At 42.8% G+C, this 27,740-nt stretch overlaps 1 protein-coding gene and 3 long non-coding RNA genes across 7 annotated transcripts in view; 1 reads left to right on the top strand and 3 right to left on the bottom strand.

The window, feature by feature from the left end:
• Positions 1–523: 523 nt before the first annotated feature.
• On the bottom strand, positions 524–1,522 carry LOC121695491. Its single transcript, XR_006026090.1, has 4 exons — positions 1,299–1,522; positions 1,162–1,218; positions 730–1,067; positions 524–616 (listed from the first exon to the last, which is right to left on the bottom strand). It is a non-coding gene; the product is annotated as an uncharacterized LOC121695491 (long non-coding RNA).
• Positions 1,523–6,806: 5,284 nt separating this feature from the next.
• Positions 6,807–7,804, bottom strand: LOC121695490. Its single transcript, XR_006026089.1, has 4 exons — positions 7,582–7,804; positions 7,445–7,501; positions 7,013–7,350; positions 6,807–6,899 (listed from the first exon to the last, which is right to left on the bottom strand). It is a non-coding gene; the product is annotated as an uncharacterized LOC121695490 (long non-coding RNA).
• Positions 7,805–16,296: 8,492 nt separating this feature from the next.
• LOC121695494 overlaps positions 16,297–27,740 on the bottom strand; it is an 11,579-nt gene continuing 135 nt past the window's right edge. Inside the window, exons 1-3 of the long non-coding RNA XR_006026093.1 lie at positions 27,407–27,740; positions 25,990–26,095; positions 16,297–16,674 (exon numbers count right to left, since the gene is read on the bottom strand). The exon at positions 27,407–27,740 is cut by the window's right edge and continues 135 nt beyond it. This is a non-coding gene — a long non-coding RNA (uncharacterized LOC121695494). The remainder of the gene's footprint in view (positions 16,675–25,989; positions 26,096–27,406) is intronic.
• LOC121695469 (CD209 antigen-like protein E) overlaps positions 20,560–27,740 on the top strand; it is an 8,065-nt gene continuing 884 nt past the window's right edge. The window contains exons 1-6 of one of the 4 annotated variants that reach the window (XM_042076354.1): positions 20,560–20,965; positions 21,218–21,361; positions 25,345–25,419; positions 25,549–25,620; positions 26,014–26,168; positions 27,021–27,136. In XM_042076354.1, coding sequence (XP_041932288.1) covers positions 20,878–20,965; positions 21,218–21,361; positions 25,345–25,419; positions 25,549–25,620; positions 26,014–26,168; positions 27,021–27,136 — 650 coding nt within the window. In that variant the 5' untranslated portion in view covers positions 20,560–20,877. Of the gene's footprint in view, positions 20,966–21,187; positions 21,362–25,344; positions 25,420–25,548; positions 25,621–26,013; positions 26,169–27,020; positions 27,194–27,740 lie in introns of all 4 variants that reach the window. The other 3 variants (XR_006026086.1, XM_042076353.1, XM_042076355.1) reach the window with 3 other exon arrangements.

Raw genomic sequence — 27,740 nt, 5'->3', positions numbered from 1 at the left:
CCACTATGGTGAACGGCAAGGGGAAGTGGTAATGGCTGCCACCAGGGATATTACTCTTTGGGACAGTAGTAGGGGAGAGATAGCTAGTCAGCTGATGGGGAGCGGTTACCTGTCCTGGGAGAAGTGTGAGGCCGACACAACACTCGTGCTCTTGACTCTGGTGCCTATTCACACAGACACACATACACACACACGCATAGGCACAACTACTGCAACAATGTGATCACAGCAAATGGTGAGGTGCACGTTACCACTACAAAATACTGTGAGCAGTGCGCGAAGAGGAGGACTCAGATCCGGCGACCTGCCCCGTGAGCAGCTTCACTATTACTCTGGAGAAGAGAGAAGGGGGAGGGGATGGTTAGCACTCAGTGACTGGGAAAACAGTAGAGCAAGCTGAATAGGAAGGATTTTACTGGTAGCAAACTACTGGGGCAGCCAGTACCACACATGCCCTAATGCCGTGAAGGAGAGAGGTAACAGGAAGCTAAAAGGTAACGACCAAGTCAAATAATACCAAATGAAACCAACTAAACAGAAAAAGAAAACAAACAAAACGGGCGAAAGCTACTTTACATTAATTTTACAGTAGGCAAAACAGCAGTGGCAACTGGTTCTGGAGACACAAAACAGTCAGAATCAGTCATCCATAAACAATACACAATCAACAAATAACAGTTTTCCATTGACAGGATTTACACCTTCACACTAGGCATCATTCTACTTTACCTCAGTGCATCCTAAAAGCAAACACAACATGGCAAGGGGGCCCCTGGCACTCGTCACCACAAGCTGGCATGAGAACACTGCTGTACACAAGCATATGTCAGATACAGCGAGACAGGCATTTGCATCATAGACTGAGGACATGATTAGCTCACATGTGCTACATCATACTAAAGCGGCAACAATCACATAGAGGTAGTAAACAGACATAGATAAGAGCAAAAGGGTTTACAGACAAATATTTCTCTCCCTAACGAGAGTTACAAATAAATGTACCTTTGTTGGCTAGGTTCCTTGGTAAACAGTGCAGGGCTTCGTTAAAACGTCTTTTCACCCGAGACCTACGTTACAATGTGGCTATTAAATATACGTACAACCTCACAAACATGGTAGCCTGACGTTAAACCAACAATGATTAAAATAGTGTACCATTACCTTCAGTAGTAGATCTACCCACCAACTACTCGGAAGCGTCTAGCGACAGTAGGACACCTGTTGCCCACAGTTTAACATTAGATAAACAAATAAATACAATCATATGATCGTGTAGCAGATGCGGCAATAGCACGTACCTTTCACAGACGAACACCCAGGGAACCAAGGATAGCCGAATCGGCAGTGTTTACAGAAACCAGGGATCTTAGTCGGCCTACCGGTGAGCCTGTTATTTTATAGAAAGTGGTGTTGCCGCTAAGGAAACCTAGCCACTTAGAAGCTAACTGGAAGGCGTGACAAAGGGGAAAGGAGCTACGGTAACAGCAGGAGGACAAACTTAATACAGCAGTGGCTCTGCCGGTTACATTCTACCCCCCCCCATTTGTTATCGGCGTCCCGCAGATAAGATCAAAGAGGCCTAAAACACCCAGAGAAGAAAACCCAACCCATATAGATTAGCCTTAACACCAAGGTCGGAAAACTGCAGTCACCCTACTGTTAGATCCAAACACCCGGGGGTCCATAGCCCCAGCTGCCCTACTCACCATGGACACTGGGAGATGATGAGGGTTCACATGTGTTCCAGCTGTGGCACGAGTCGTCCTCCGTGGAGCTACTGTACTGGTGGCCGGGTCAGCCGCAATGGGGGCAACTTGAGTAGGAGCAGGCAGGGCAGGCAATGCAGGTGGACCAGGTGGACTCGCCTCGACTTGGAGCCTGGCCGTTTCAGAGTATCCAGGGCAAGGGGCGACTGGCAGCTGGACAGACTGCGCCTGGCCTCCGGGGGAGCGAACGAGGACCCACTGGCCACGTTCATCGTCTTCTGCTGGTCTACTCACCACGGCCTGAGGTTCCGTTGGCATGCGGGGGGGTGCTGTGTCCGGCTCAGGATGGGCAGGCTTCAACATGGTCTGGTGCACTTGTCGAATCTGGCTAAGATCATGCACAGGCGCAACGGAGTACACCACTCCACCAGGACCTGGTGCACGGACAATTTGATGTATGGTGGGACTCCAAGCATCCTGGATTTTCGTGCGCCCCCTCACGGTGCAGTTTCTCAGGTAGACCAGCTGTCCTTCTGCCAAGGGGTCACTCTGGGGCCTGTGGTCATGTCGTTCCTTCCTCCTTAACGCAGCGGCTTGCAGGCGTTCCCTGGCACCATGGAAGGCCATCTGAAGACGCCGCTGGTGTTCTCGCACCCAGTCACTCACTCGCCCATCCTCTGGTTCTTTTACCCTGCCTAGGAGGAAGTCGACAGGTAAATGAGGTTCTTGACCAAACATCAAGTAGTGTGGTGACTCACCTGTCGACTGATGAATGGTCGTATTGTAGCAAAACACCAGCTGGGGTAAGTACTCCGGCCAGCGGCTCTTCTGTTCTCCTGGTAGAGATCGCAACAAGTCGTGCATTGTGCGGTTAAACCGCTCACACTGACCATTGCCCTGTGGGTGGTAAGGCGTCGTACGGGTCTTCTGAACTCCATACAGACTGCACAGCTGGTAGACTACAGCGTTCTCGAAGCTGCGGCCCTGGTCCGAGTGGATGCGAGCAGGGACGCCAAATCGAAAGAACCACTCCCGGACAAGTATGCTGGCCACGGTTGTTGCCCTCTGGTCTCGGGTTGGCACTGCCTGTGTGAATTTCGAAAAGACGTCAGTCATAATCAAGACCTGTTCCCTACCATCCGTCGCAGGCTCCAGAAAGGTAAAATCCACCGCCAGTATTTGATTTGGATGGGACGCCAGCAGATGTCCCATAGGTGCATGGAGTTTGGGCTGGGCTGATCTGGCAAGGGTACACCTTGCACAGTTCTGACACCACCGTTTGATGTCCGCCCCCATTCCGGGCCAATAGCATCTCTGTCGTACAAGTTCTGTGGTACGTTCAATGCCCTGATGGCCATGGTCATTATGAAGCTGCTGCAGGACTTCATCCCTAAGACACGCTGGCAACAGGAGTTGAAGAACTTCTTCGCCCCCATCGGGCCGGTGCACTCGGCGGTAGATCAGACCAGTGATTCCCACAATCCTGTCCCACTGCCGTAACAGCACCCTAGTGGGTCCCGATAACCCTTCCCGAGTGGTAGAGTTTGGTGGCTTCTTGGTTCGCCAGAAAGGAAGGAAGGTGCCGATGGTAGGGTCTGCCTCTTGCAGCATCCTCAGGTCATCAGTGGTACGGGAGGGGAAGACAGATATGGCTGTTTGGGTCACTTGGAGCTGTTCTTGTCTTCGGGCAGCTTGATGCACAGGCACAGGTATAGCGGTCCCTACTGCATAGGACCCTATACTTGGTCCTGGTACCGCTACGGGAGTCTGCCTGGACAGGGAGTCAGCATTTTTGTTGGTACGACCAGGCCGATATCGGATGTTGTAGTTGAAGGCAGACAGCTCGGCTACCCATCGCTGCTCCGTAGCACCCAGCTTGGCTGTCGCTAGGTGACTCAACGGATTATTATCCGTCCAGACAGTGCATTGCTGGCCCCACAGGGGGCAGCGCGCCAGGCAAGGCCTAGTCATCCATCCCCTGTTATCTGTAGGCGATGCCAGAAATCCGGTCATTATGCCCGAGAGTGTGACAATGAGCGAGTTGTTGCCAGACAGAACCCCGCTACTCAGTCCCAAGCTCGGGTTAACTCCGTCTCTGTTTCCCAGGTGACGGAAAACTAGCTCCCTCCAGCGTGCCGAGCCACACGTTGGGAGGGGACCTGAACGGCTCTCAGGTTGAGAACCCAGCAAGCCATACTGTAACCTCCCTTGTTGCACAGTGCCCTAAGGTAGCTGTAAGAGTAGGGGGAGTAGTCGTTAATTGTCTTCTGGACACCGGGTCCATGGTATCCACAATGGTGGAAGGTTTCTTTTTGCAGAATTTCAAAGATAAGCTCCAACAATGTCATTGGTTGCAGCTTCGTGCTGCAAATGGCCTGGACATACCCTACACGGGTTATGCAGAGTTAACAGTTGAAGTACTGGGTAAGGTAATTCCTCAACGGGGTTGGCTAGTGGTAAAGGATCCCCCAGGTCAGTCTTCTTCCCCCATAGTGCCTGGCGTGCTGGGAATGAATGTAATTCGTGAGTGTTATGATGAGCTTTTTGGTCAGCATGGTCCTTCACTATTCGATCTCCCACCGGTGGTTCATGCATCACCTCCATGGCGGCATGCTTTACAACATTGCCACCAAGTTCAGCTCAGGTCTCCTCGAGGTAAAACGGGTGTTGCCAAAGTCAGAGGCCGCAGGCCCATCCACATACCTGGAGGTACTGTTAAGTTGATAGCTGCTACCTGCTCACCCCAATTTTGTAATTCCCCTGTTTTGCTCGAGCCAGATGGCAGTCCCTTACCTGAGGGTCTCCTCGTTTCACCTGCCCTGATTCATGTAGAACAAGGTACCGCCTTTGTACCTGTTGTCAATGTGGGATTCACTCAGGCTACACTCTACCCCCGCAGTACAATAGGTCAGTTGGTCCATGCCACAGTTGAGGGTCTTCCAGCAGGGATTTCAGAGCTTCCTGCAGAGATTGATACTGTTACAGCCACCATTCAGTCCCATACTGGGCAGATTAGCCCTGTAAAACAGCAGATACAGGCCATTGACTTGTCTGTGCTGTCCGAATCTGAGCAAGACCGAGTAAGGGCGTTTTTGCTCAAACATGAGTCAGTTTTTTCTGCTTTTGAGGGTGACCTTGGTTGTACTAAGCTTATCTCACATGATATTCCTTTGCTCGACGATAAGCCTATTAGGCAGAGATACAGGCGTCTCCCACCCTCTGATTATGAAGCAGTAAAGGCCCATTTGCGACAACTATTAGATGGCCAAGTCATCCGGGAAAGTTGTAGCCCCTATGCCTCTCCCATTGTCCTGGTGAGAAAGAAGGATGGTAGCCTTCGCATGTGTGTCGATTACAGACAGCTTAACAGCAAGACTCGGAAGGATGCCTTTCCCCTTCCCCGCATCGAGGAGTCCTTGGATGCACTGTCTGGAGCTCAGTGGTTCTCCACGCTAGATCTGGCTAGCGGCTACAACCAGGTACCCGTAACTGAACAAGACCGCCCGAAGACTGCCTTCTGTACGCCCTTCGGGCTGTTTGAGTTCAATCGCATGCCCTTTGGGCTGTGTAATGCTCCAGGGACCTTTCAAAGGTTGATGGAAAGAATGTTTGGGGCACAGCACTGTCAGTCCCTCCTACTGTACTTGGATGACATTATTGTGTTTTCTTCCAGTGTGGACGAGCACATTAACCGACTAGATCTGGTATTAAGCCGCCTCCAGAAAGAAGGGCTGAAGGCGAAACTGGAGAAATGCTGTTTCTTCAGGGAGGAAGTTCAGTATCTAGGTCACCTCGTCTCTCGTGAGGGAGTGTCCACAGATCCAGCCAAGGTGTCTGCTGTTGCCAACTGGCCCCACCCTACCAACGTCTCAGAACTGCGGTCCTTCCTTGGTTTTGCTGGATACTATAGACGGTTTGTAGAGGGTTTTTCTAAACTAGCGGCCCCATTGCACCGCTTGGTTGCTGACCTGGCTGGGACTAAAACGCGGAAGGGCCAAGGAATGCGACTGGACGGAGCCTGGACGGATGCTTGCGAGACCAGTTTCCAGGAGCTGAAGGGGAGATTGGTGAGTGCACCCACCCTTGCCTTTGCCAACTTTAATCTCCCGTTTCTGCTTGAGGTGGATGCCAGTCATACTGGGCTTGGAGCGGTGTTGTCTCAGGAGCAGGAGGGCAAGGTCCGACCAATTGCCTACGCCAGTCGCAGCCTGAACCCTGCAGAAAGGAATTACAGCTCCATGAAGTTGGAATTTCTCGGGATGAAATGGGCGATGACGGAGAAGTTCCGGGAATACCTGTCGCCACTTTGTGACCGACTGTACCTATAGGGTACATATAATCCTGCCGACTACGCCACTTTGTGACCGACTGTACCTATAGGGTACATATAAGTGCACGACTACGCCACTTGGGGCCTTTCACACCAAGATATGTTGTAAACCCAAGTATATTTGATGAGACACACAGATAAGATGAGTAAAGACAGAGACGTGATTCCAGTACAAAAATAAACAAGATTTATTAATATGGAATTCACTTAAAAGGCCATTTATGCGGTTAAGCACTAGAGCGCAGACCCACTATGGTGAACGGCAAGGGGAAGTGGTAATGGCTGCCACCAGGGATATTACTCTTTGGGACAGTAGTATGGGAGAGATAGCTAGTCAGCTGATGGGGAGCGGTTACCTGTCCTGGGAGAAGTGTGAGGCCGACACAACACTCGTGCTCTTGACTCTGGTGCCTATTCACACAGACACACATACACACACACGCATAGGCACAACTACTGCAACAATGTGATCACAGCAAATGGTGAGGTGCACGTTACCACTACAAAATACTGTGAGCAGTGCGCGAAGAGGAGGACTCAGATCCGGCGACCTGCCCCGTGAGCAGCTTCACTATTACTCTGGAGAAGAGAGAAGGGGGAGGGGATGGTTAGCACTCAGTGACTGGGAAAACAGTAGAGCAAGCTGAATAGGAAGGATTTTACTGGTAGCAAACTACTGGGGCAGCCAGTACCACACATGCCCTAATGCCGTGAAGGAGAGAGGTAACAGGAAGCTAAAAGGTAACGACCAAGTCAAATAATACCAAATGAAACCAACTAAACAGAAAAAGAAAACAAACAAAACGGGCGAAAGCTACTTTACATTAATTTTACAGTAGGCAAAACAGCAGTGGCAACTGGTTCTGGAGACACAAAACAGTCAGAATCAGTCATCCATAAACAATACACAATCAACAAATAACAGTTTTCCATTGACAGGATTTACACCTTCACACTAGGCATCATTCTACTTTACCTCAGTGCATCCTAAAAGCAAACACAACATGGCAAGGGGGCCCCTGGCACTCGTCACCACAAGCTGGCATGAGAACACTGCTGTACACAAGCATATGTCAGATACAGCGAGACAGGCATTTGCATCATAGACTGAGGACATGATTAGCTCACATGTGCTACATCATACTAAAGCGGCAACAATCACATAGAGGTAGTAAACAGACATAGATAAGAGCAAAAGGGTTTACAGACAAATATTTCTCTCCCTAACGAGAGTTACAAATAAATGTACCTTTGTTGGCTAGGTTCCTTGGTAAACAGTGCAGGGCTTCGTTAAAACGTCTTTTCACCCGAGACCTACGTTACAATGTGGCTATTAAATATACGTACAACCTCACAAACATGGTAGCCTGACGTTAAACCAACAATGATTAAAATAGTGTACCATTACCTTCAGTAGTAGATCTACCCACCAACTACTCGGAAGCGTCTAGCGACAGTAGGACACCTGTTGCCCACAGTTTAACATTAGATAAACAAATAAATACAATCATATGATCGTGTAGCAGATGCGGCAATAGCACGTACCTTTCACAGACGAACACCCAGGGAACCAAGGATAGCCGAATCGGCAGTGTTTACAGAAACCAGGGATCTTAGTCGGCCTACCGGTGAGCCTGTTATTTTATAGAAAGTGGTGTTGCCGCTAAGGAAACCTAGCCACTTAGAAGCTAACTGGAAGGCGTGACAAAGGGGAAAGGAGCTACGGTAACAGCAGGAGGACAAACTTAATACAGCAGTGGCTCTGCCGGTTACACATGCATGCGTGCGTGCTTCTGCAGGCCAAAGTTCAAACTCACCACTGCAGCTGGTCAGAACTAAAATGTTCCCTATGTAAGTCTTAGGCTTGTTCTAATTAGGCTATCATGGAATGATTATTAATGGACTGAGATATGAAAATGAAATGTGACACTGAAATCTGTTAATAATTGGACCTCAGATAACTGAACCTGCCATGACTTTCAGTAGTATTTAATTGACTGAAGAGAAAAAAATTAATGTGAAAGTGAAAAAGTTAAAAGAAAACACACCTTGAATGTTTGCCTAAGTTCACCGAGTTTGAATGGAACGGCAATATCTGGTTCATGACACCACCTGTCCAGTGAATGCCAGGCTGCCATAGGTGGTCAGTCTGTGCTGTGGTTTGGCTGTCTAATGGCTGGATTCCAGCTGTTTCATTTTCCTGTTTGACTTTCTACAAAGACGCGCCAGAACAGGAAGACAGATTGAATGTTTCCCTCAGGGACTGGTAGAGCCATGAATGTACACACACACACACACACACACACACACACACAAACACACACTCACAAAGAGAGAGAGAAAACACAAAACAAATCTACACAAAAGCATATACAGTCACAGTCTCGCTGTCCCGCTTGCGCACACAGACACACACACACACACAGTCTCTCTCTCTCTCACACACACACACACACACACACATACAGAAACACTCTCTTCTTTCTCACTTCCCTATCTCTCTCAGTTCATGATATTAACAGAATAAGCTTTGCAGGCATGACAGAACAGCTTTTTCCCCTGCTTTGCCAAAGTAGACATAAGTCAGAACATAAAATTGTTCTCTAGCTCTCTCTCTCTCTCTCTCTGCTCAGGGAAAGAGCGCTATGCCAGTCTTTGTCAAGAAAAAATGTGCCAAGTGGAAAGAAGGAATGTGGTTATGAAACAGGTAGCATCGTGGCATCACTGGAGGACATTCAGAAACATATAGAGATATACAATGTATTCATGTATACGCACATGCATACAAACATGTACTCTCTGAATACACATGTGCACATACACTCAGAAATGTACACATACTCACTCATATCAATTAAACACTCCCATACACAAACACCTAAACACATACTAAATACGTACTACCAACACATGCAAAACTATGAAGGTATATTGGGTGCAAAAGTGGCGAGCACATTTAACTGCAGATTTTGCATGTGCACACTAAAGTCATAAATGTGTAACAGTAAAGTTGAAGTTGTACATATTTTTTTATATCTTGTTAACACAAAATAGGGGCTACGGGTTCACAAATCGTTTTTACAGGTACACAAATCCTATCCTGTGAGTCACAACTTTCAAGAGTCATGCACTCGACACTTTTGCTCCAATCGTTGCAGCGCAGTTGGTGCAAAACACATTTGCACATCCGTGTTTCATAATCTGAGAACACGCACAACATTCATGCATGTTACTTACCTTATGAGCAGGCAATGGTAGTCTGAGCACGATCCAGGATCCAGATCCGGCCGCCTTGTTTTCTCGATCGATTCGCTCGACGTGCACACACACAAAACATTTTGCTTCTATTATATCACCTAGCCAGGAACAAAAGTATCGTTACTCGTAGAAGCAGATTCGAGCACTTGTATCAATTGCCTTGTAGTCGTGCAAGAAAATCAATACGATCTGTAGAATTTTATTAATGAGAAATTATTTCACAGATGCACAACTTCGGATGCATTAGTTCACATTTGGGTTTACAAATGCATGAATGATGTGCATGTTCTCAGATTATGAAACACGGATGTGCAAATGTGTTTCGCACCAACTGCGCTGCAACGATTGGAGCAAAAGTGTCGAGTGCATGACTCTTGAAAGTTGTGACTCACAGGATAGGATTTGTGTACCTGTAAAAAGGATTTGTGAACCCGTAGCCCCTATTTTGTGTTAACAAGATATAAAAAAATATGTACAACTTCAACTTTACTGTTACACATTTATGACTTTAGTGTGCACATGCAAAATCTGCAGTTAAATGTGCTCACCACTTTTGCACCCAATATACCTTCATACAAAACACCCATATACAAACACACAAGCACACACACACTCTCTCTCACAGACACACACACAGCACATTCTCATCATCACTCAAAATCATCGACTCTTTAAAATAACATTTGTCTGGTAGCTTATTATTGCAACAGGCCTTCTTCATGGCTTATATTAACGCCAGTGAACAGCTATGACAACTTTATCTCTACCGCAACTTGCACATATGAGAGCCAAGATCAGACATAAATATCACACCCGCCGCGGTTTTGAAAAAAAAAAAGATGCCACAAGAAGCTGTGTCTTATCAGAGGGGATGATCAGCTCTTTTCCTGGTAAACCGTGGCAGAGATCCAAAGCAAAACAGCTCACTGCTTCCACACTTCTCCAGTCGGGAGAAGGGAATTGTGGGATGGCATGGAGCCAGGTATTCGTGGCCTACCTGCCTATGTGCTACCTGTCTGGGGCTGTCAGTTAGTGTCACTGAAATCTGATACAGCTGCTTAAAGCCAAGGGGTTCCAAGACACAGGGAATAGTATCTATATCAAAGTTACTATAACAAGCAGTGTGTGTGTGTGTGTGTGTGTGTGTACACATGTCCATGTATGTGTATGTGTGTGAGGAGGATCCCCTAGAGAGCTGTCAATCTGTCAACATTTACTCATATAACTTCTCATTATTTGGCCACAGCAACTATCCAGCTGCTGTCAAAGACCACACTCGTTTCTCTACCCAACTCTGCCATTTGTGTTCCAGGGCAGTAACATTCTTAATGTTTTCAGAGGTCTTTAGTTTCCTGCTTACAAATACTGTAAGGGGTCATAATGTGTGTAACTTGATACAGAGATTCCACAGTTGTGATGTCTGTAATCTTCCTAAGTCAGCAACCTCTGCTGACTGTATTTGAAACTTACTCATGATATGAGGAGAACACATGACCTAAAGTCTTAAGGTTAACTAAAGATAATTACATATCTAGGCAAAATCAATTTGCTAATTCAACACCGTGGGTAAGTCCTTTCATGTATCATCAGCTTTCATATATTCTAGATTCATTAGATATAAATAGAATGAAACATTTCAAGCCATTTTTTTGTTTTAATCTTGACGACGACGGCTTACAGCCCATGGAAACCAAAAATTAGTATCTCAAAATATTAAAATAAAGAGGTTATAATACAGAAATGTTGACCTTTTAAAAAGAAATAAAGTAATCAGACTAATCTGAAATAGTTCATTCATACACTCAATACTTGGTTGGGCTGCTTTTAGACAAATTACTACATTAATGTTGTGCGGTATGGAGGCAATCAGCTGTGGCATTGCTAAGGTGTTATCGAAGCCCAGGTCGCTTTGATAGCGGCCTTAAAGGCCCAAGCTGTTTTTTTACATGCATTTTTTATTTATCTTTGCTATTTGGGCTTATTGGAACCTAATTAGAATAAAAACTAAGTTTCATCTTTTGATATGATGTACTTTTAGAGAAAAATGATGTCCACATATGTGGATTCATGGTCCGTTTCCATAAAACACAATAAAGGTCACCTTTGTGTAATAGAATGAAAAACCCTTTATTTCAGCAGTTTTTTCCTGACTGTTTTTTAATGTATTAATAACACATACACACATATTTTTTGAACATGTTTTGAATATCAGAGTAAAAACAACATGGAAACATTGCATTTTTGCCCATTTTGGACAGTTACAAATACTGTTTGGATCATTTGTTATGCTGCAAAACAGTTGCAGGATGACATTGCATGTCTGTAACAAAATATAAAACATTCAAAGCATTTTACATTGTCACTCTTCCATTAGGCTACTAATGTGTTTTGAACATCATAGTGAAAAAAACAGGGGAAAAAAACATAGTCGGTGAGTTGCTCATGTGAAAAGTAACAATGTCACAAAATGTACACCAAGGAACATGTACACACCTTGAGAATAACTTCCATCACTTATGTGTGAAAGGCTGAGTAACAGTTGCGCTCAGTTTGCAAGCACAAGAACACTTGGGGCAGCCGTGGCCCACTGGTTAGCACTCTGCACTTGTAACAAGGGTTGCCGGTTCGAGTCCCGACCAGTGGGCTGCGGCTGAAGTGCCCTTGAGCAAGGCACCTAACCCCTCACTGCTCCCCGAGCGCCGCCATTGTAGCAGGCAGCTCACTGCGCCGGGATTAGTGTGTGCTTCACCTCACTGTGTGTTCACTGTGTGCTGTTTGTGTTTCACTGATTCACGGATTGGGATAAATGCAGAGACCAAATTTCCCTCACGGGATCAAAAGAGTATATATACTTATACTTATACTTAGACTATCAACTCCGCAGTCTTTGCCATGATTGTGGTTGTGTTTACTGAACCAGACTAAGAGTTTAAAGGCTTAGGAAAGGAACATTTCTGTATTATAACATCTCTATTCTAATATTTTGAGATATAATTTTTGGTTTTTGTGAGCTGTAAACTATAATCATCCAGATTAAAACAAAAAATGGCTTGAAATAATTCACTTTATATTGAATGAATCTAGAATATATGAAAGATCCACTTGAAATAAATGACGGGTGAGTTCATAACACATTCATAGCAGCTGTCATAAACTGCACATAAAGCATTCATGACTGTACAGTGCTACCGAAAAAATGAACTTTTTCACGATATTCAAATTTTTTAGACCCACCTGTATAGCTCATGCATGACAACTTTGCAATCTTTGCAAATACTTTTAAATTAGGACCCCATATGTCATGATATGCTATTGTAATTCATTATGTTTAAAATGGCCAGAAATTGGAGAGTTGTCCTAGGGTTTGCAGAACTTCATCAAATCTTATATTTAATTATATTGTTCTATAGGATGATACTTGTTTTCATCCTGTGCCTAAACAATACTACATTATAATGATATACTAGTGTATAGAAGCCTCTTGATCATTGAATTTTACCTCCTGTTCAAACCACATCTGAACATTTTCAGCCGCCCATAGATCACATAAATAACATACACATTTTCTTCTAAAACTCTCAGAATGTCAGGAAAGCTGGCATAGAGTGTGATTTACTTCACTGTTTTGTACAGTGTCTGTATGTAAGCATCTGCTATATAAAAACAGGTCAGTAAATCACATTGGTCTTTTCTTCGTGGTGGTCTAACATGGCACAGGTAAGAGAATGTGTGATGGACAGAGAAAGAAAGAGAGAGAGAGAAAAAAAGATGTAAGATATAAGGGTTCTCGCAAACGATGGGATTGGTACAGTAGAGATAGATGGAGAGCTGGAATTGTATAAAAGAGGGAGAGAATGAGAGAGAAAGTAATTAACAGTTAAAAGAGTTTATTAACAAATGAACCATGTGCATGTAGTCTGACCAATCAAACAGACAGGCGCGTCTCGCCATGGCAACAGCCTAAGACTGGTTGCCGCTCAACACACAGGAAGTGCTGCAAGGACAACAGGAAGTGTCCAGGCTCGGCCGGCCAGGGCCGAAGAATTCCAGGAAGTTATTGTACTTTTGTGGAATGGGCTCTGGAATGGAATGTGTCTGCCTCTCTCTCTCTCTCTCTCTTTTTCTTTCTTTATTTCTCTCCATCTTTTTCTTTCTTTGTTCCTCTCTCACTCTTTCTCTCTCGCATAGAGTCTGGCAGTCATGCGGGCGGCCGATTAAGGCTTTTGAAGATAATGTAGCATTGCCGCCTTAATGCATCAGGGACACAGGAATGGAGGGGCAGCAAGCTACCTGCCCTCCTCATAACCTTCCACCGTTGCCACCATACACAACATGCGCGCACACACACACACACACACACACACACACACACACACTCTCACCAACTCACATGGAGGCATACATTTTTTTTTATTTTATGGGACAGAGCCACTGATTCTCCCTCACTCATTTTTTGATTTTTTTTATCAATAAAAGCGCAGAAAAGCCCCCAAATATATTTAAACATATATAAAAAGAACACATAAACTGATGGGCCACTTGGTAGAGTTGGGTACAAAGTCATATGTGAACTGACCACTGTCACTGTCCACTCAATCAATAAAAGAAAAAAAGGAATGAAAGGAATAAAAAATGGCTTAATTGGGACAAAAAGGAAATGGCTGGTAGACCGCCTGCTGCAGTAAGCTGTTACATCATGGGTTCAATTCTGACAGAGCACACAGAAGTTATTAAAAGGTGTATCTGCACTGTACTGTAAGTCACAGTAAGCATCTGCTAAATGATTAGCTTGAAGGGTGTAAACCCAGAATTATAAGTGAGGAAAACAGGCATGAATAGGTGTTCTGACACAACTCCACTCCTCTCCAGGTAGCCTCATGGCTAATGATACCTGAGAAAGGCCTAATCTCCTTCTCGTGCCTTATGTGAAAGCTAAAGCTCCCTTTTGCACTTTTCCTCTGAGTGGATTGGGTTTCTTGTGGGCCTGCATTCTTGCGAGGCAGGAGCTTGTTTGATCTTCCATGACTGGAGCTTTGCTGCCTGCCTAATTGGCCAGGGCCAGTGATCTCTCTCTCTCTCTCTCTCCATTAGCCAGCCGATCACTCGGATGTCCTGGATTGTTCATCCTGACAGTCGCTCTTCCTAACGCGTGGACAGAGTTCCCTCCAGACCTCTGGGGGTTGAGCGTGGGGGGTGGGGTGATGGTGGGGGGGGGGGGGTCGAGCGTAGAGGGGTGGGGTGATGGTGGGGGGCTGGGGGTCAAGGGTCAGTACCACAGGCGGCTGCGGTCCAGTGGCAAACAAATTGTCCACAGATCGCTTCAGTTCTGTCACACTGCACTGCACCACACCACACACACACACACACACACACACACAGACCTCCAGTGAATTCCTCCAAAGCCCCTACACACCCAAAACAAACACAAACCTCACCTTTGGTGAGACTCATCACCCTTTGACAGCTTTTTTTTTCAAAGCCTGTGATCACTGATGTGAATGCAGCCATACGTAAGCCATACGTATTCTATCTCTCTATCTCTATATAAATAGTCTGACACAATATAAGGCACTCTTCCATGCACTATTTGTTGTAAGGAGGACAATATTTTGTCAAGTTGGATGTTCTTTGGAATCTGACGACTCCCCAGCCGCTGACAGACGCAGCATGTCTGTCGTCTGTGGTGCCTGTTTGTGTATTTTTTGTGTGGCAAATTGCATGTTGGCTGGCCCTGATGATGTGTTTGTCAATGGAGGGGTTAACAGCTCTGACCTCAGGGTCCTTTTATCGCTGTGACAACCAGGTATAGACAGGAGGGGGCAAAGAAGATTCTCTCAACTGGATATAAAAAAAAAAAAAAAAAAACATTCCATGTAGTCTGGAGAAGGGATATGAGTCACAAAGAGCTCATTTTAATATGTAATGTCTTAATGTCTTAAAGGCACCCTTAAGGCAGGGATCACATCAGCCAGCGGCAAGCGGCAGCGGCAAACATAGGACGCTAAAGACCATAATAAGTTTTATCTCGTTCCTAAGCAACACAAACGGTTTGTCAATTCGCTCGCGTTACGCTTTGAAAGTTGAACCCAGTTCAACGCTCAGCTTGTTCAACGCTAGCGTTTTGCCAGTGTTGCCACCGTTCCGCTGCCAAATCATAGAGAATAGGAAACCTGCTGCTTGCCGCTGGCTAATGTGATCCCCGCCTAACAGTTTTTTGACCATAACATAACGTTTCCAAAATAATTTTGATGGCACATAACCTCATGACGAATGGTCTTCTCACCCTCTTTTTCTGCTGTCGGTGCATTCCCTCTATATTATATAGTTATGTTCATACTTTGTTACAAAAGACGCATATTTAGTTTGTTCATTATTACGCTTCTCAACTGTAGGGGGACCCCAAAAGCAAATCTTGTTAAGGGGGCCTTTAATGTCATAAATATATTTTACTCAGGGGGTTGTGAAGATGGAGTCTTGAGAGTGTACAGTAATCTAACACACTTGTCTCAGCTCTTGACACATTTCTCCTGATGGCTTTGCACCAACTCAAAAAAAATTGAGCAAAATATTTCACTCTGTATAAGGGACATTTACTCTGTAAAAGAGAAACAATGTAGTTTGCCTAAATTAACAATTCCAGCTGATCCACATCATTACATCAGGAGCTCTGAAGTGAGTATATGAGCGTGTGTGATTGGCTGTTCAGTTTAAACATCAATATCTTTGGGCCAGGATTGAGGACTGTACCTTTAAAGGTTAACCTTGAACAACCTCTGGGGTGATGAGCAGCCGCCATGAGACAAGAGGAAAGCGGCTGGGGCCAGATGCCAACTTAAGGTCGGCATGCCCGTCAAGCCCACGAAGTAGTGCCACATCCCAAGCCCCCGTAACCAGATCTCAAAAATAGCTCCGGTGCTGCTTGTTTATGCTGAAGACACATTTTAAATGAAAACAAACAAAGAGTATTATTTCTGAAATAAAAGAAAACAAATAGAGAGCAAATTGTTGGTTGGCTTATTTTACTGACAATCTTTTTTTGTGGTTGCATGGATAAACATTAGGCAATTCTGTGCTGTTGAAAAGTAATCACATGTAAATTATAGATTGCTTATATTTGGTCTGTCACCTAGAGGGAATCACAGAGTTAGTCATAACTTTGGCTTAATTCATAATAAATCAATTCACATTTTAATTCTGGAAAGTTGACTTCTTGAACCAGACACAACTTTGTAAGTTCTTACATTGCATTGTGCCATTCTGCATTGCATTCTGTCATTGTGAGTTTTGAGGAGATTGCTTTTTTGAAGGAGACTGTTTTGTCCCCCTAACGGTCTGTCGGTGTAATTCTCAGTCCAACCTGTTGGCTGATACCTAGAGAGTCTGCCAAGAAACAAATGTACAGTACTTATTTATAGGACCTCATCATGATGAAACACAGGGCATGGTACCTCAATGACATTGCAATTTGTCGTTACAATTGAAATGAATGTTGAAAGTATATGCAATTATTTGGAAACACACAATGTACAGTTCATGACTTTGCACTTGAAGAAATTTGACCATTTCATGTAAAAATAAACTTTAAAGTGGAGAAGACCAAGACAGGCCTTGAGTGGTTTTTCTCGTGTGGTTTCATTTTCTGTAAGACATTGCATTCCACAATTCATTGCGGAGTTCAACAGTTCACAGTTCTCCTATGTTGTGATTAAAATAGGACCCTTGATGAAAGAAAGCCGATATTGAATGGTGGAACTTTAAGGTGTGGTTCACATGGAACAAAATAAGCGGTAGACTTTTCTCAGGGTGAAATGTGTGATTTCCACAAAAGAAGGTGCTTAATATGTAGTCGACTCACATATTGACTTTGAGCAGATTCTCAAATTGTATAAAATTACACATTTTCAAAAAAATGTTTATTGCTGCATTAGGCCTAGATCAGATAAATGCTGTTTTTGAGCTGCCTCTTGTAACACTGCACTTGCCCAGTATTTTGCCTGGGCTGCTAAGATATACATAGGACCCATGTTTGCAGAGCATGTGCAAACAGCTACATTAGAAGTTCTGCTTTAAGGCAGCTCTTTTCTCAAAATATCTCAGACTTGTTGATTTGCAATTTAAATTCAATCTCTTCAGATTCAGTTTTATATGTGATGCTGGTATGTAAAAGACATGTCTTTGCAATGGCATGAGGTGAACTCAAAATGGCATTTCTTCTCAATATGGATGCATGCTGCCATCTAGTGTTAGCTATAAATATTTTAAAATTTTGGACCCTTTGGTAATGGGACATTTTGGTATTTAAAATGAATAGCTTGTTTTCATATGACGAAGAAATTAACATGTACATAATGTAATTTTATTTATCTAAATTCCCACCAAATTCAAATAACATATGATATGGATGATGTCAGATCTGCTAATTCACATTTAACTGAAATGAGTCAGCAATTATGGAGCTGTGTAAACAGCAAAAATGGACCCTATATCCACATCATGCAGTCCTACTCAAAGTCACAGATACCTAACAACTTCAGTAAATCATGATGAGGATAGCCAGTCTATTTCAAATCCAGAATACAGTGGCAGAACTACTGTAGTGCAAATTATGCACTTTTGCTGAGGAACTGAGCTCCTGAACTTACATGCAAACCCATTCTCATGCCTTGCCTCAATTAAGATACTCTGCACATATACTACTATTTTTTTATTGAAATGTACACACAGTTTCATGTCGTAGTGTACTCTTTATGGTCAAAATGTGTATTAGAAATGAGCGTACATTAAAGCATACAACAAAAAAGAAAAGAAATCATGGAATAGCTTTGTTTCGCTGTGGGATGTGGCAGCCGTTTTGGTTCAGGGTGTCAGACCTAAAGAGCCCCAGACTTCCTCTTCCATATTTGACAGTTGGTGTGACACACAGTGACGAATCATCCTTCCACCTGCTTGATGGCGTACAAAAGGCCAGCGAGATGAACCAAAAGTTTCACATTTTAATTAATCGGTCCAAAAGACCTTCTTCCAGTCTTTAGTCCACTAGCAGTGTTTCATGGTTCACACAAGCCTCTTTCTCTTATTTTGACATCTTATCAATGGCTCTCTTACTCCCCTCAACCTGTCAAACCTCCAGCTTGAAGTCGTCTCTTCACACTTGATACTGAGACTTGCTCACTTCGACCAGTGTTAAGCTGTGCTCAGGGGCGCTGCTAGATAATTTGGGCCCTATAGACCCTTTCAAGAGAGTTCCATTCTCAGCATCATAGTTGGCCCCACAAGACTTCCTTTTTAACATTCCATATGTTATCTTAATGCAGAGGAAGTAGATTGGGGCCCAAATAGAACGTTCAAGCATTGTTTTTGTTTTTATTGTTGAAAGGGTCCATATGACAGACAATAATTCTGGCTAATAGCATTATTCTCTCCCCTATTTTCAATTCTTCTTTATATAAACAGTTTGGTTATTAATAACTATAATTTAGTATTGAATCTAAGACTTTAATATGTATTTTACATGTTATGGTTAATGTGCTACCTCTCTCTGAATGAAAAGTAGGTTTGAGAGGGATGTGTAGGTAGCCGGCTTGGAGGTATCGAGAGAGAGAGAACAGTTCAGACCAGTCACTTTTAATTCCACAATTCCTTTCTTTATTGAAGTAACATGCATGATTGTGTGTGTGTGTAGAGATGTACAGTATGTGTGTGGTTAAGTGTGTGGATAGGAACAGGAGTGTGTGTGTGGTTTCTAAGAGGGAAAATGATATGGGATACATGGGATAGCTCTATAATGCCACACTACAAGGCCACAATTAATTTGAATGACAATCAGACATTTACACAAGAACTTAGAATGCAGGAAATAAGCTAGGTAGCCCACAAAGTCAGTTCATAATTTTCTCTGCCCCGTAATTAATAAACTAACAATGAACTAGCATATGTACGACGGAGTATTAGGGCCACACATGAAGAAAAAAAGTCGACTTTAAAGTCACCATGTCGACATTAAACTCGACATTTTGAGAATAAAGTTGAAATATCATGTCGACTTTAATCTCGACGTGTCGACATTAAACTCAACATTTTGAGAATAAAGTTAGTTTGGAGAGAGAACGACCGCTCGGGACGATTGAAAGGGAGGACGAATGGAACATTGCAGTTTTCTTCGAGTGCAACAATGATTAGACATAGGCCTAGGCCTACATCATGTGGACAAAACATAGAACATAATATCCGTTGCTCAGCCAAATGCTTTCCTGTTATCACGGAGTTACAGGCGATAAATGCGATGGTCAAAAGTAAACGTCATTAGCGGTTTATTTATTTATTGTAGGCCTATTGTTAAATAGTGTTTTTCATCTAAGGTTCAACTTCATGCTTATGCACTAGACTAGGTATACTAAGTGCTCCCCAATCCCAGACTTCCACATTGCATGTTTGTTTGTAATGGATGCAAACTGCTAAATGTCTATGGAGGGACGAATGAAGCGGTCATCCCGAGCGGTCGTAAACTCAGCAACGGATATTATGTTCTATGTTTTGTCCACATGATGTAGGCCTAGGCCTATGTCTAATCATTGTTGCACTCGAAGAAAACTGCAATGTTTCATTCGTCCTCCCTTTCAATCGTCCCGAGCGGTCGTTCTCTCTCCAAACTAACTTTATTCTCAAAATGTTGAGTTTAAATGTCGACACGTCGAGATTAAAGTCGACATGATATTTCAACTTTATTCTCAAAATGTCGAGTTTAATGTCGACATGGCGACTTTATTTTTTTCTTCATGTGTGGCCCTAATACTCCGTCGTAATTAGTATGCCTAGTCTAGTGCAAGCATGAAGTTGAACCTTTAGATACAATAAATAAACCGCTAATTAAGTTTACTTTTGACCATCGCATTTATCGCCTGTAACTCCGTGATAAGGACCTAACAGGAAAGTATTTGGCTGAGCAATGGAGGTCGTTCTCTCTAACTTTATTCTCAAATTGTTGAGTCTAATGTCGAGACATGATATTTCAACTTTATTCTCGAAATGTCGAGTTTAATGTCGACATGTCGAGTTTAATCTAGTCATGGCAAAAATATTTTTTTCTTCATGTGTGGCACTAATACTCCGTCGTAGGAAAGGGCCTGTGGGCACAGGTGTTGGCTAATAAAATCTGTGGCTGATTAGGGCTAATACTGCATTCATGCCAGGCTGTAAACTCTGAGGATCTGACTTTAAAAATTCTCACCTCCAAAAAAAGTGTAAATAAGTGATTTGAATTGCTTACTATGGTTGAGTAAGAAGGAAAATGTCTCGGGCGAGTGACAAATGTGATAAATGACCTAATAGCCAAATGTGAGATTTGCCTTGTGTTGCTGCAAGAGAAGCCGCTATGATTGGAGACTATGATAGTGACTGTGCCCCACCCTGGCCACCCCAAACAAAATATTTTTAGCATAGTCAGTCACAGGGTGATGTGTGAAGACTGTGTGAAAGACTTTAGTTTCGGTCTGAACTTCCTCATGATACTAAAAGTCTGCAGAGGCCATTTCTTACTCAGATCGCCTTAAATGACTGTCTATTTGTGAACGTTTTAACCGTGCCATGGATCAAATCTATGGGAATGTTGATGTCCCTGCAGTTGGGAATTACTCAGGGGAAGATCCATCTGATTATTATTCTAATATCCCTGGTAAGTAATGTCAGATTTGACCCTTACAACTATAGACATATTTCCTGTATTTGGTTATGGTTACTTAGCAGACACTTCTATCCAAAGCAACCTACATGATCGTAACAGTACATGATAACAGTACATTTGTTATTTTCAGCATTTCATTTGGATTATATAATATATTCATTATAATATTCATTAGAGTAGAGTAGACTGATTGATTTAGTTTATTTCCCTAAGAGTCTGGCTCCAGTTTGTCTAAAGCCACAGATCGTCCGTGCCCAGTGTCTCAACCCCATGGCAGTGGTGCTGAAGAGAAAGTGTCCACGTCCAGAGTGGTGCCGATGCTTCCACTGGCTCTTGGCCTCGGCCTGCTCCTCACCCTGCCTGCCCTAATTGCAGTGGCGCACCTCTGTGAGTTTCAAAGTTAAAAAGTGTCTTATTGATTATTATCATTATTAGAGTGCATGAAAATGCAATCTAGTGTTATCCGATTTCTTCTTATTATTCTTCTAACGCTTTTTCCGCGTTTAATGCGGCTTCAACCGTTTAACTTAGAAACTTCATTCAAACTGCGTTTGTAACTTATACTTTTTGAACTATTAATTAAAAACTATACAAATTTTCCCCATAGATTTAACATTGGCGATTATGGCATCACAATAGGGAACTTGGAATCCTATGCCAAGTGTTCCAGCCAGAGCCATATGGTTCCGGCCACCTCCAGCAACTGTCTCAGGCTTTAAGCATACAATCTGGCTCGCTTAAGACTACAGATCCTGTTCAACTGTTTCCTCTGCCCACAACTGTATTAAAATAAAAGTCTCCACTACAATAATTCCATATTAAATAATTTAACCATTTAAACTATCCAACTTTTTAACTGTTCAACTATTCCAACTGTCAGTTATCATCTATGCCTCTAGCCTACTGTATTAAACCACCACCTACCTAGCAACCAATTTAGCAACCATTGAAATTAAGCATCTGTGTCAGTTTCCATAGCAACCAAGATGATTATACTAGCAAACCACTGTAGTAACTACTTTATTTCTGATAGTAGCCACCATGGACACCCTAGCAACAACCTAGCAACCACATTCACAGTTAAAACCTAGCAACCAACATCATTAACCTAGCAACCAGCATAGCAACCACCATAACTACTCTAGCAACAGTCAGTTGTCATTAACTTTGACTCCCGTCAACTGTTTCCTCTACCCACAACTGTTTCGAAATAAAACTCACTACAATAATTCCTTTTTAAATAATTTAACCATTTTAACTATCCAACTATTTAACTGTTCTGCCATTCCAACTGTCAGTAATCAACTATGACTCCCGCCAACTGTTTCGTCTGCCCACAACTGTTTCAAAATAAAAGTACTCACTACAATAATTCGCTATAAAATAATTTAACTATTTAAACTACTCAATTATTTAACTGTTGGGCCATTCCAACTGTCAGTTGTCATCAACTATGACTCCCCGCCAGCTTTTTTCTCTATCTGAAGAAAGATCTGTGGGGTGTACTACGAATCTCGATTAGTGGGTTAGCGAGGTATGTTGCGCTCAAAGCCAGGCTATGCTGTGACACGAAAGTGGATCTGTTTTAGTGTCGCTATATCACCATGGTATCTTATGCTGTCAACCAAACCTGGTCGGGAGGAGGATATGTGCTAAATTATAGCTCAAATCGTGTAATCTACCGCACACTGACCAATCAATTGTCTTAAAAACGAAGTTCTCACGTGTAGGATTCTGTCATATATTTTACAGGTGGAGCTCCGCCTCTACTAACATTTTGGATCTCGAATGTGCTTTAATAGTGCTGTGCGTGCAAATATCCACCTATGGACGTGCATACCATACAACAACTGATGACAATTGATTTATTTGATGTTATAGGTTAGACACAAAAAATGACCACAGTGTAGATTAAGCTATCGCTCATGAATGCGGAAGTAATTGTTTTTGAATAGAGGCGGTCTTGTGCGTCTCCACGTTTCAGGATTGGCCAACGTCATCCCAACACTGAGAACGCGCACAGATCTGAGCTTAAAGCCTAGTTTGACAAATATATCACATAACTGCAATCGTAGTATCACTTAACGTATACCCCTGAGTCAAGGCTTTGTCAAGCCTCGATATGTCTGCATAGCCTAGATATGTCTAACGTGCTTCGTAGTATACCCCACTGGTGTTTACTACTGCAATGGCCATGTGACCACAAAGAGTTTCTCTGCTTTTCTCAGTTTCTCTGCTTTTCTCTTGTCTCTTGTGTGCATTTCCTGGTGTCTGGTCAATCTTGTTGTAGCTACAGTATACGTCTGTGTGTTTGTCGGTTGTTGTGTGAGGCGCAAAAATGTGTGTGTGTGTGTCAGTGGCAGCTGGTGGTTATGAAAAAAATGATTGATTGGTGTTGGTGGCAAATGTGAGGTTGTGATGGTGTTGGTTGCATATGTAAACAATAGAGTATGTATGCTGCCTACCCAGACACATTTAAAGCAGCAGTATGTAGCATTTCAACTAGCAATGTTGTGCTATAAAAGCTGTTCTGACATTCTCAGGGTCTGATCTAAAGAGCTAGGCTAGCATGCAGTAGCCAGAAAAGTTATGGGGTTTAATTCTTGGCTTCCACCGTTGTGCACTTGAGCAAGGCGCTTAACACTGAATTGCTGAAGGGACAATGGACTTTGTAATTAAGATATGGATAATATTAATAAATGTAAATGTAAATAAATGTAAATTTAGGTCTGGGAGGTCAGGAAAGATATGTAGGCCTAATTATGAAATACTGTTTTCCAGATGTGCAAATTTATGGAAAGTCTGGAGGTTTTGCTCAATGTAATACATATATGCAGAAAAGTCTATAATACTAAAAATAGACACTTGTTTTATAAAACTAAAGTAGCCTAATGATTGATGAGTTTAAAAAAAGCAGTGGGATTTTTTTTTTTTTGGAACATGTAACTATACCATTTTGAAAAAGACCTTTATGTGGTTATTTGTAACATGCTATTGTTTTAAAGCCAAATCGCTATAAAGACAGGTTGTAATGGCTATCCAAGTGGAAATTTATACTCGAAAGGCAAATGTCACTCAAGATGTCATGCATCATGGAAGGAATGCATCATGGTCTGAAACAGTGTTCAAATTATACCGTGAGCTTCGAGGGGTAAGCTACAGCTATTTTGACTGGTAACGTCACTCTCCATTTTATATAGGCTTACACATGATTTCACACTTGTGGTTCACAGTCAATTTTTCTTCTAAATATTTAACAAGTTAAAGACAAGTTAAAAGAAACTACTGTTAAAAGAAACTACTGTAATCATACTAGCAAGCACAATATACCTTGCACGTTATGGGAAGGGTTAAATTTGGGTAAACACTGTTTCAAGGTGTGCCCCGTGCGTAAAATTGCGCGCCACAGTCAAAATATTTTTTGGCATAGCAGTGCAATGCCAACATGGACATGCATAGACCAAAAGCACGGAAATGGCCAACATACTACTTAAATTTAAGACCCAGAATTGTTTACAGATGGGCCGCAGAAAGTCTCCCGTTTAATAGCCAAGTTCACCTAGCCTAATACAAGGCCTGCCTTTGGTTCATTTAATTCTTTTTTCTTGGATAGCTAAGCCTACCAAACATCAAGCAAATAAAAAAATGACTTGTTCACGGTTGGAAAAAAAAATATCTTCACGTTGTTTTGGCTTGGCATTTCATATAATGTAGCCTAGTGGATTGCGCACCTGGTGTTCTATCACAAAACGTTTGTGCAGCAATACGCTTTTAAGAAAGGCTGATCTCTAATAATGGCAATGAGGAAAGACATCTCAGGTCCAATTGATTATTATATGTTCACTTAGCGTTTCAAACAAACTGCAGGTAACGTTGCAATTATGGGTGTAAAGGCATTTGCTTAAAAAAGGTTGAGAACCATCTACATGCAAAATTGACAGGTAGGCCTACTGTATGTTAGTGACAGTGGGTGACTCTAGGGCTTTGCTGTTGTTACGGCCTGTATTGCTGTTAAAACAGCCTGCAGCCTATTGCACAACATAGGCCTACCATCACGTTACATTTTGTACAAATAATTAAAAAGCCTACAGCGATAATGCCGGCGCTGTCGCGCTTGTCAATTGACAGCTGCATTAAATAGACCAACCTAGTGTATGCATTTTCTATATCAACAAAATGGCCGCTGCGAACGTTATTACCTGATTATTACGTAGATCAAATATGTGTATGTCATCCAGTTGACATGACTGATATGTAAATCTAATGCTCTATGAATACTTATTCAGACACAAAATGTCTAAATATTATCAGTGTTTGTGATATTTAAAGTGCATGGATTTCTAACCTCCAACAAGATTGATCTCTGACAGATGTCACTGGACAGGCTAAACTTAATCTGATAGAAAACCTGCACAGGAATTTGTCTGCAACTTTGAATATCACTGGTGAGTTTGACTGGATCCTATTACCTTTTTGTTGATATAGACTTCTATAGCTAAGTTTGAGCTGAAATGAAAATATTGTCCACCTCGGCAATATTGTTTTGACCAACTGCTGTTGTGTTTTTTTTATAGATTTAATTGCAGGTGTAGAGGAACTGCTTGTCAAGAATGAAGCTTTGCTTACCCGTCAAATCTCTTTTGATGGTAATCTTGAAATAGCAGTTGTGCATTTAAAATGTGAAACTTGATTAAGAAATTAAACCTGTAAACCCTCAACTGCCCCCCAGTAATTGTCCTTTTAGTGACAACTGCTGTCAGATTGTACTTCCATTAAAATGCAAAGAACATGATGTTTTGCAAATTTGTAACAGTACTCAAAATGCTGAATCTGCCAGTAGTCTGCTAAAATATGCAATAGACTCTTTGATGAAAACCTATGAGTTACAATTGGTCAGTAGTTTTCAAAGAACTTTCAGTTAGTTACAAAAGATTGAAACCAACAGCACTATACATATGCACCTATTTACACCACAAAAGTATCAACCACGTGCTGTAGGCCTGTACAATACCCACAGGTCTGTGTCCTTGTGTGTGTAGCCTCCTCTGGTTGTAGGGTTTGTCCAGATGCATGGGCTCACCACAGTGGAAAATGCTACTTCTTCTCTTCATCTGGAAAAAACTGGAAACAGAGTCAAGATTACTGCCTTACATTAGGGGGCCACCTGGTTATTGTGAACAATCAAGAGGAACAGGTAAAGTAAACACAAACCTAATTGAATTGCATGCTTTACTGTAGTGTCTACAATGAGAAGTTTCTGTCTCAATGTGCCAGATGCAATACCACAGTCACAAGGTTTATTTTAGTCAATTTGATTTATAAGATTCCAAAACTCCAAAAGATGCTGGGTAGGCAATATTTTTATTTAGGAAAAGAACAAATGTGGCTGAAAAACAGCTTGTGGAGGTAGTTTGTTAGTTAAACTGAATTTTCAGTGGGCAGTTCATAGAACTGTGTTCGAGATGTAGCAGTTGAGTCACAAAAATAGAATTTTGGCCCACTGGCACAAAGAACAGCATTCTGGTCAGTAACCTGACAGCATTAACAGTCCAATATCTGCGGATATTTTTTGGTGCTTGTTGTTGCCCGCATCAAGGGCTTGGGTATGTCTGTGCTTATTATAAATGGCCACAGCAAAGAAGAGGAATGACCAAAGAATTTTGTAGACAAATCAATGAGTATTGAGGGGGATAGGTCTGGGACACTAGACCCCATTGTTGAGCCTTCTGGAGGTGTCGTAGGTCAGAGTCAACAAAACAGGGATGAAGGAAGGTACCTGCTTGATAACCTTCAGTGAACCCCCGCCTCAGAACCCCATCTTGGTTGATGAAGTTGTTTATTTACCACAAAGGTTGTTTTGTTGATCGTTTTGTTTTTGTTGTTAAATGGGCTTGATTGTTGATTGGTCACTATGGAAAATCCATTATATAGCACAAGGAATTTAACACCTCTCCTGTGAATATCTGACATTTGAAGTTGGTGCATGTTTTTTCCCCCTAAAAATCATTGTTGTCAAACCCTTTTCATGTGTTATGTCTTCCATTAGAATTTTCTGTCCCAAAGTGCCATTGAGGATTACTACTGGATTGGACTGAGTGACCTGGAGACAGAGGGGCAGTGGATTTGGGTGGACGGCACACCTCTAAATAAGACTGGAGCAGTGTAAGGCTCCCCTCACATCAACTCAAACATCAACAATGTCAGGGCCGGTGAGGCCAGGTATGGGACTGTGGAACCAAAAGCAGACTCAGAAGCTGATTAAAGGTTAATTAGGTTTTGATGTTGAAGAACACAAAAATAGGCAGCCAGGCAAAACCACTTGGTAGGCAGAGTCAACTTAGTAGGCGAAAAAAGCACAGGCAGCAGTACAGGCAGGGCTCAAGCAGATCTCCAGAGTGGCAAAAACAGGCAGACTCACTAGGCAAGACTCACGTGTCAGAACAGGCAGAGGTCGGTAACAAGGAGCAAGCAAAGTCCAAGCAAAGGTTTCCAAAAAGGTTCAGGCAAAATCACAAAGTCCAAAAACAATCCTTGGTCAAAAAACAGTAAATCCAGCAAGAACATGAGAAACCGCAAGAATCCACACTGAAAGACGTGACTATCTGTCAAAGAGTGTTCCACATGGCATGGCTTAAAAGCCATGGCTGACGAGGAGAGTGGCAGCAGGTGTAGCAGAGCAAACACAGGTGATTGGACGCCTCCCTTGTCAGTCAACCAAAAGCCAAGGCAGAAGGAAAACCCAGACCGGAGCAGCAAAGGCATCTCA

Source organism: Alosa sapidissima, chromosome 21 (assembly GCF_018492685.1).
Source record: "Alosa sapidissima isolate fAloSap1 chromosome 21, fAloSap1.pri, whole genome shotgun sequence".
Lineage (NCBI taxonomy): Eukaryota > Metazoa > Chordata > Actinopteri > Clupeiformes > Clupeidae > Alosa > Alosa sapidissima.
The sequence above is the reverse complement of the archived record's forward strand: the minus strand, read 5'-3'. Positions and strand labels throughout refer to the sequence as shown.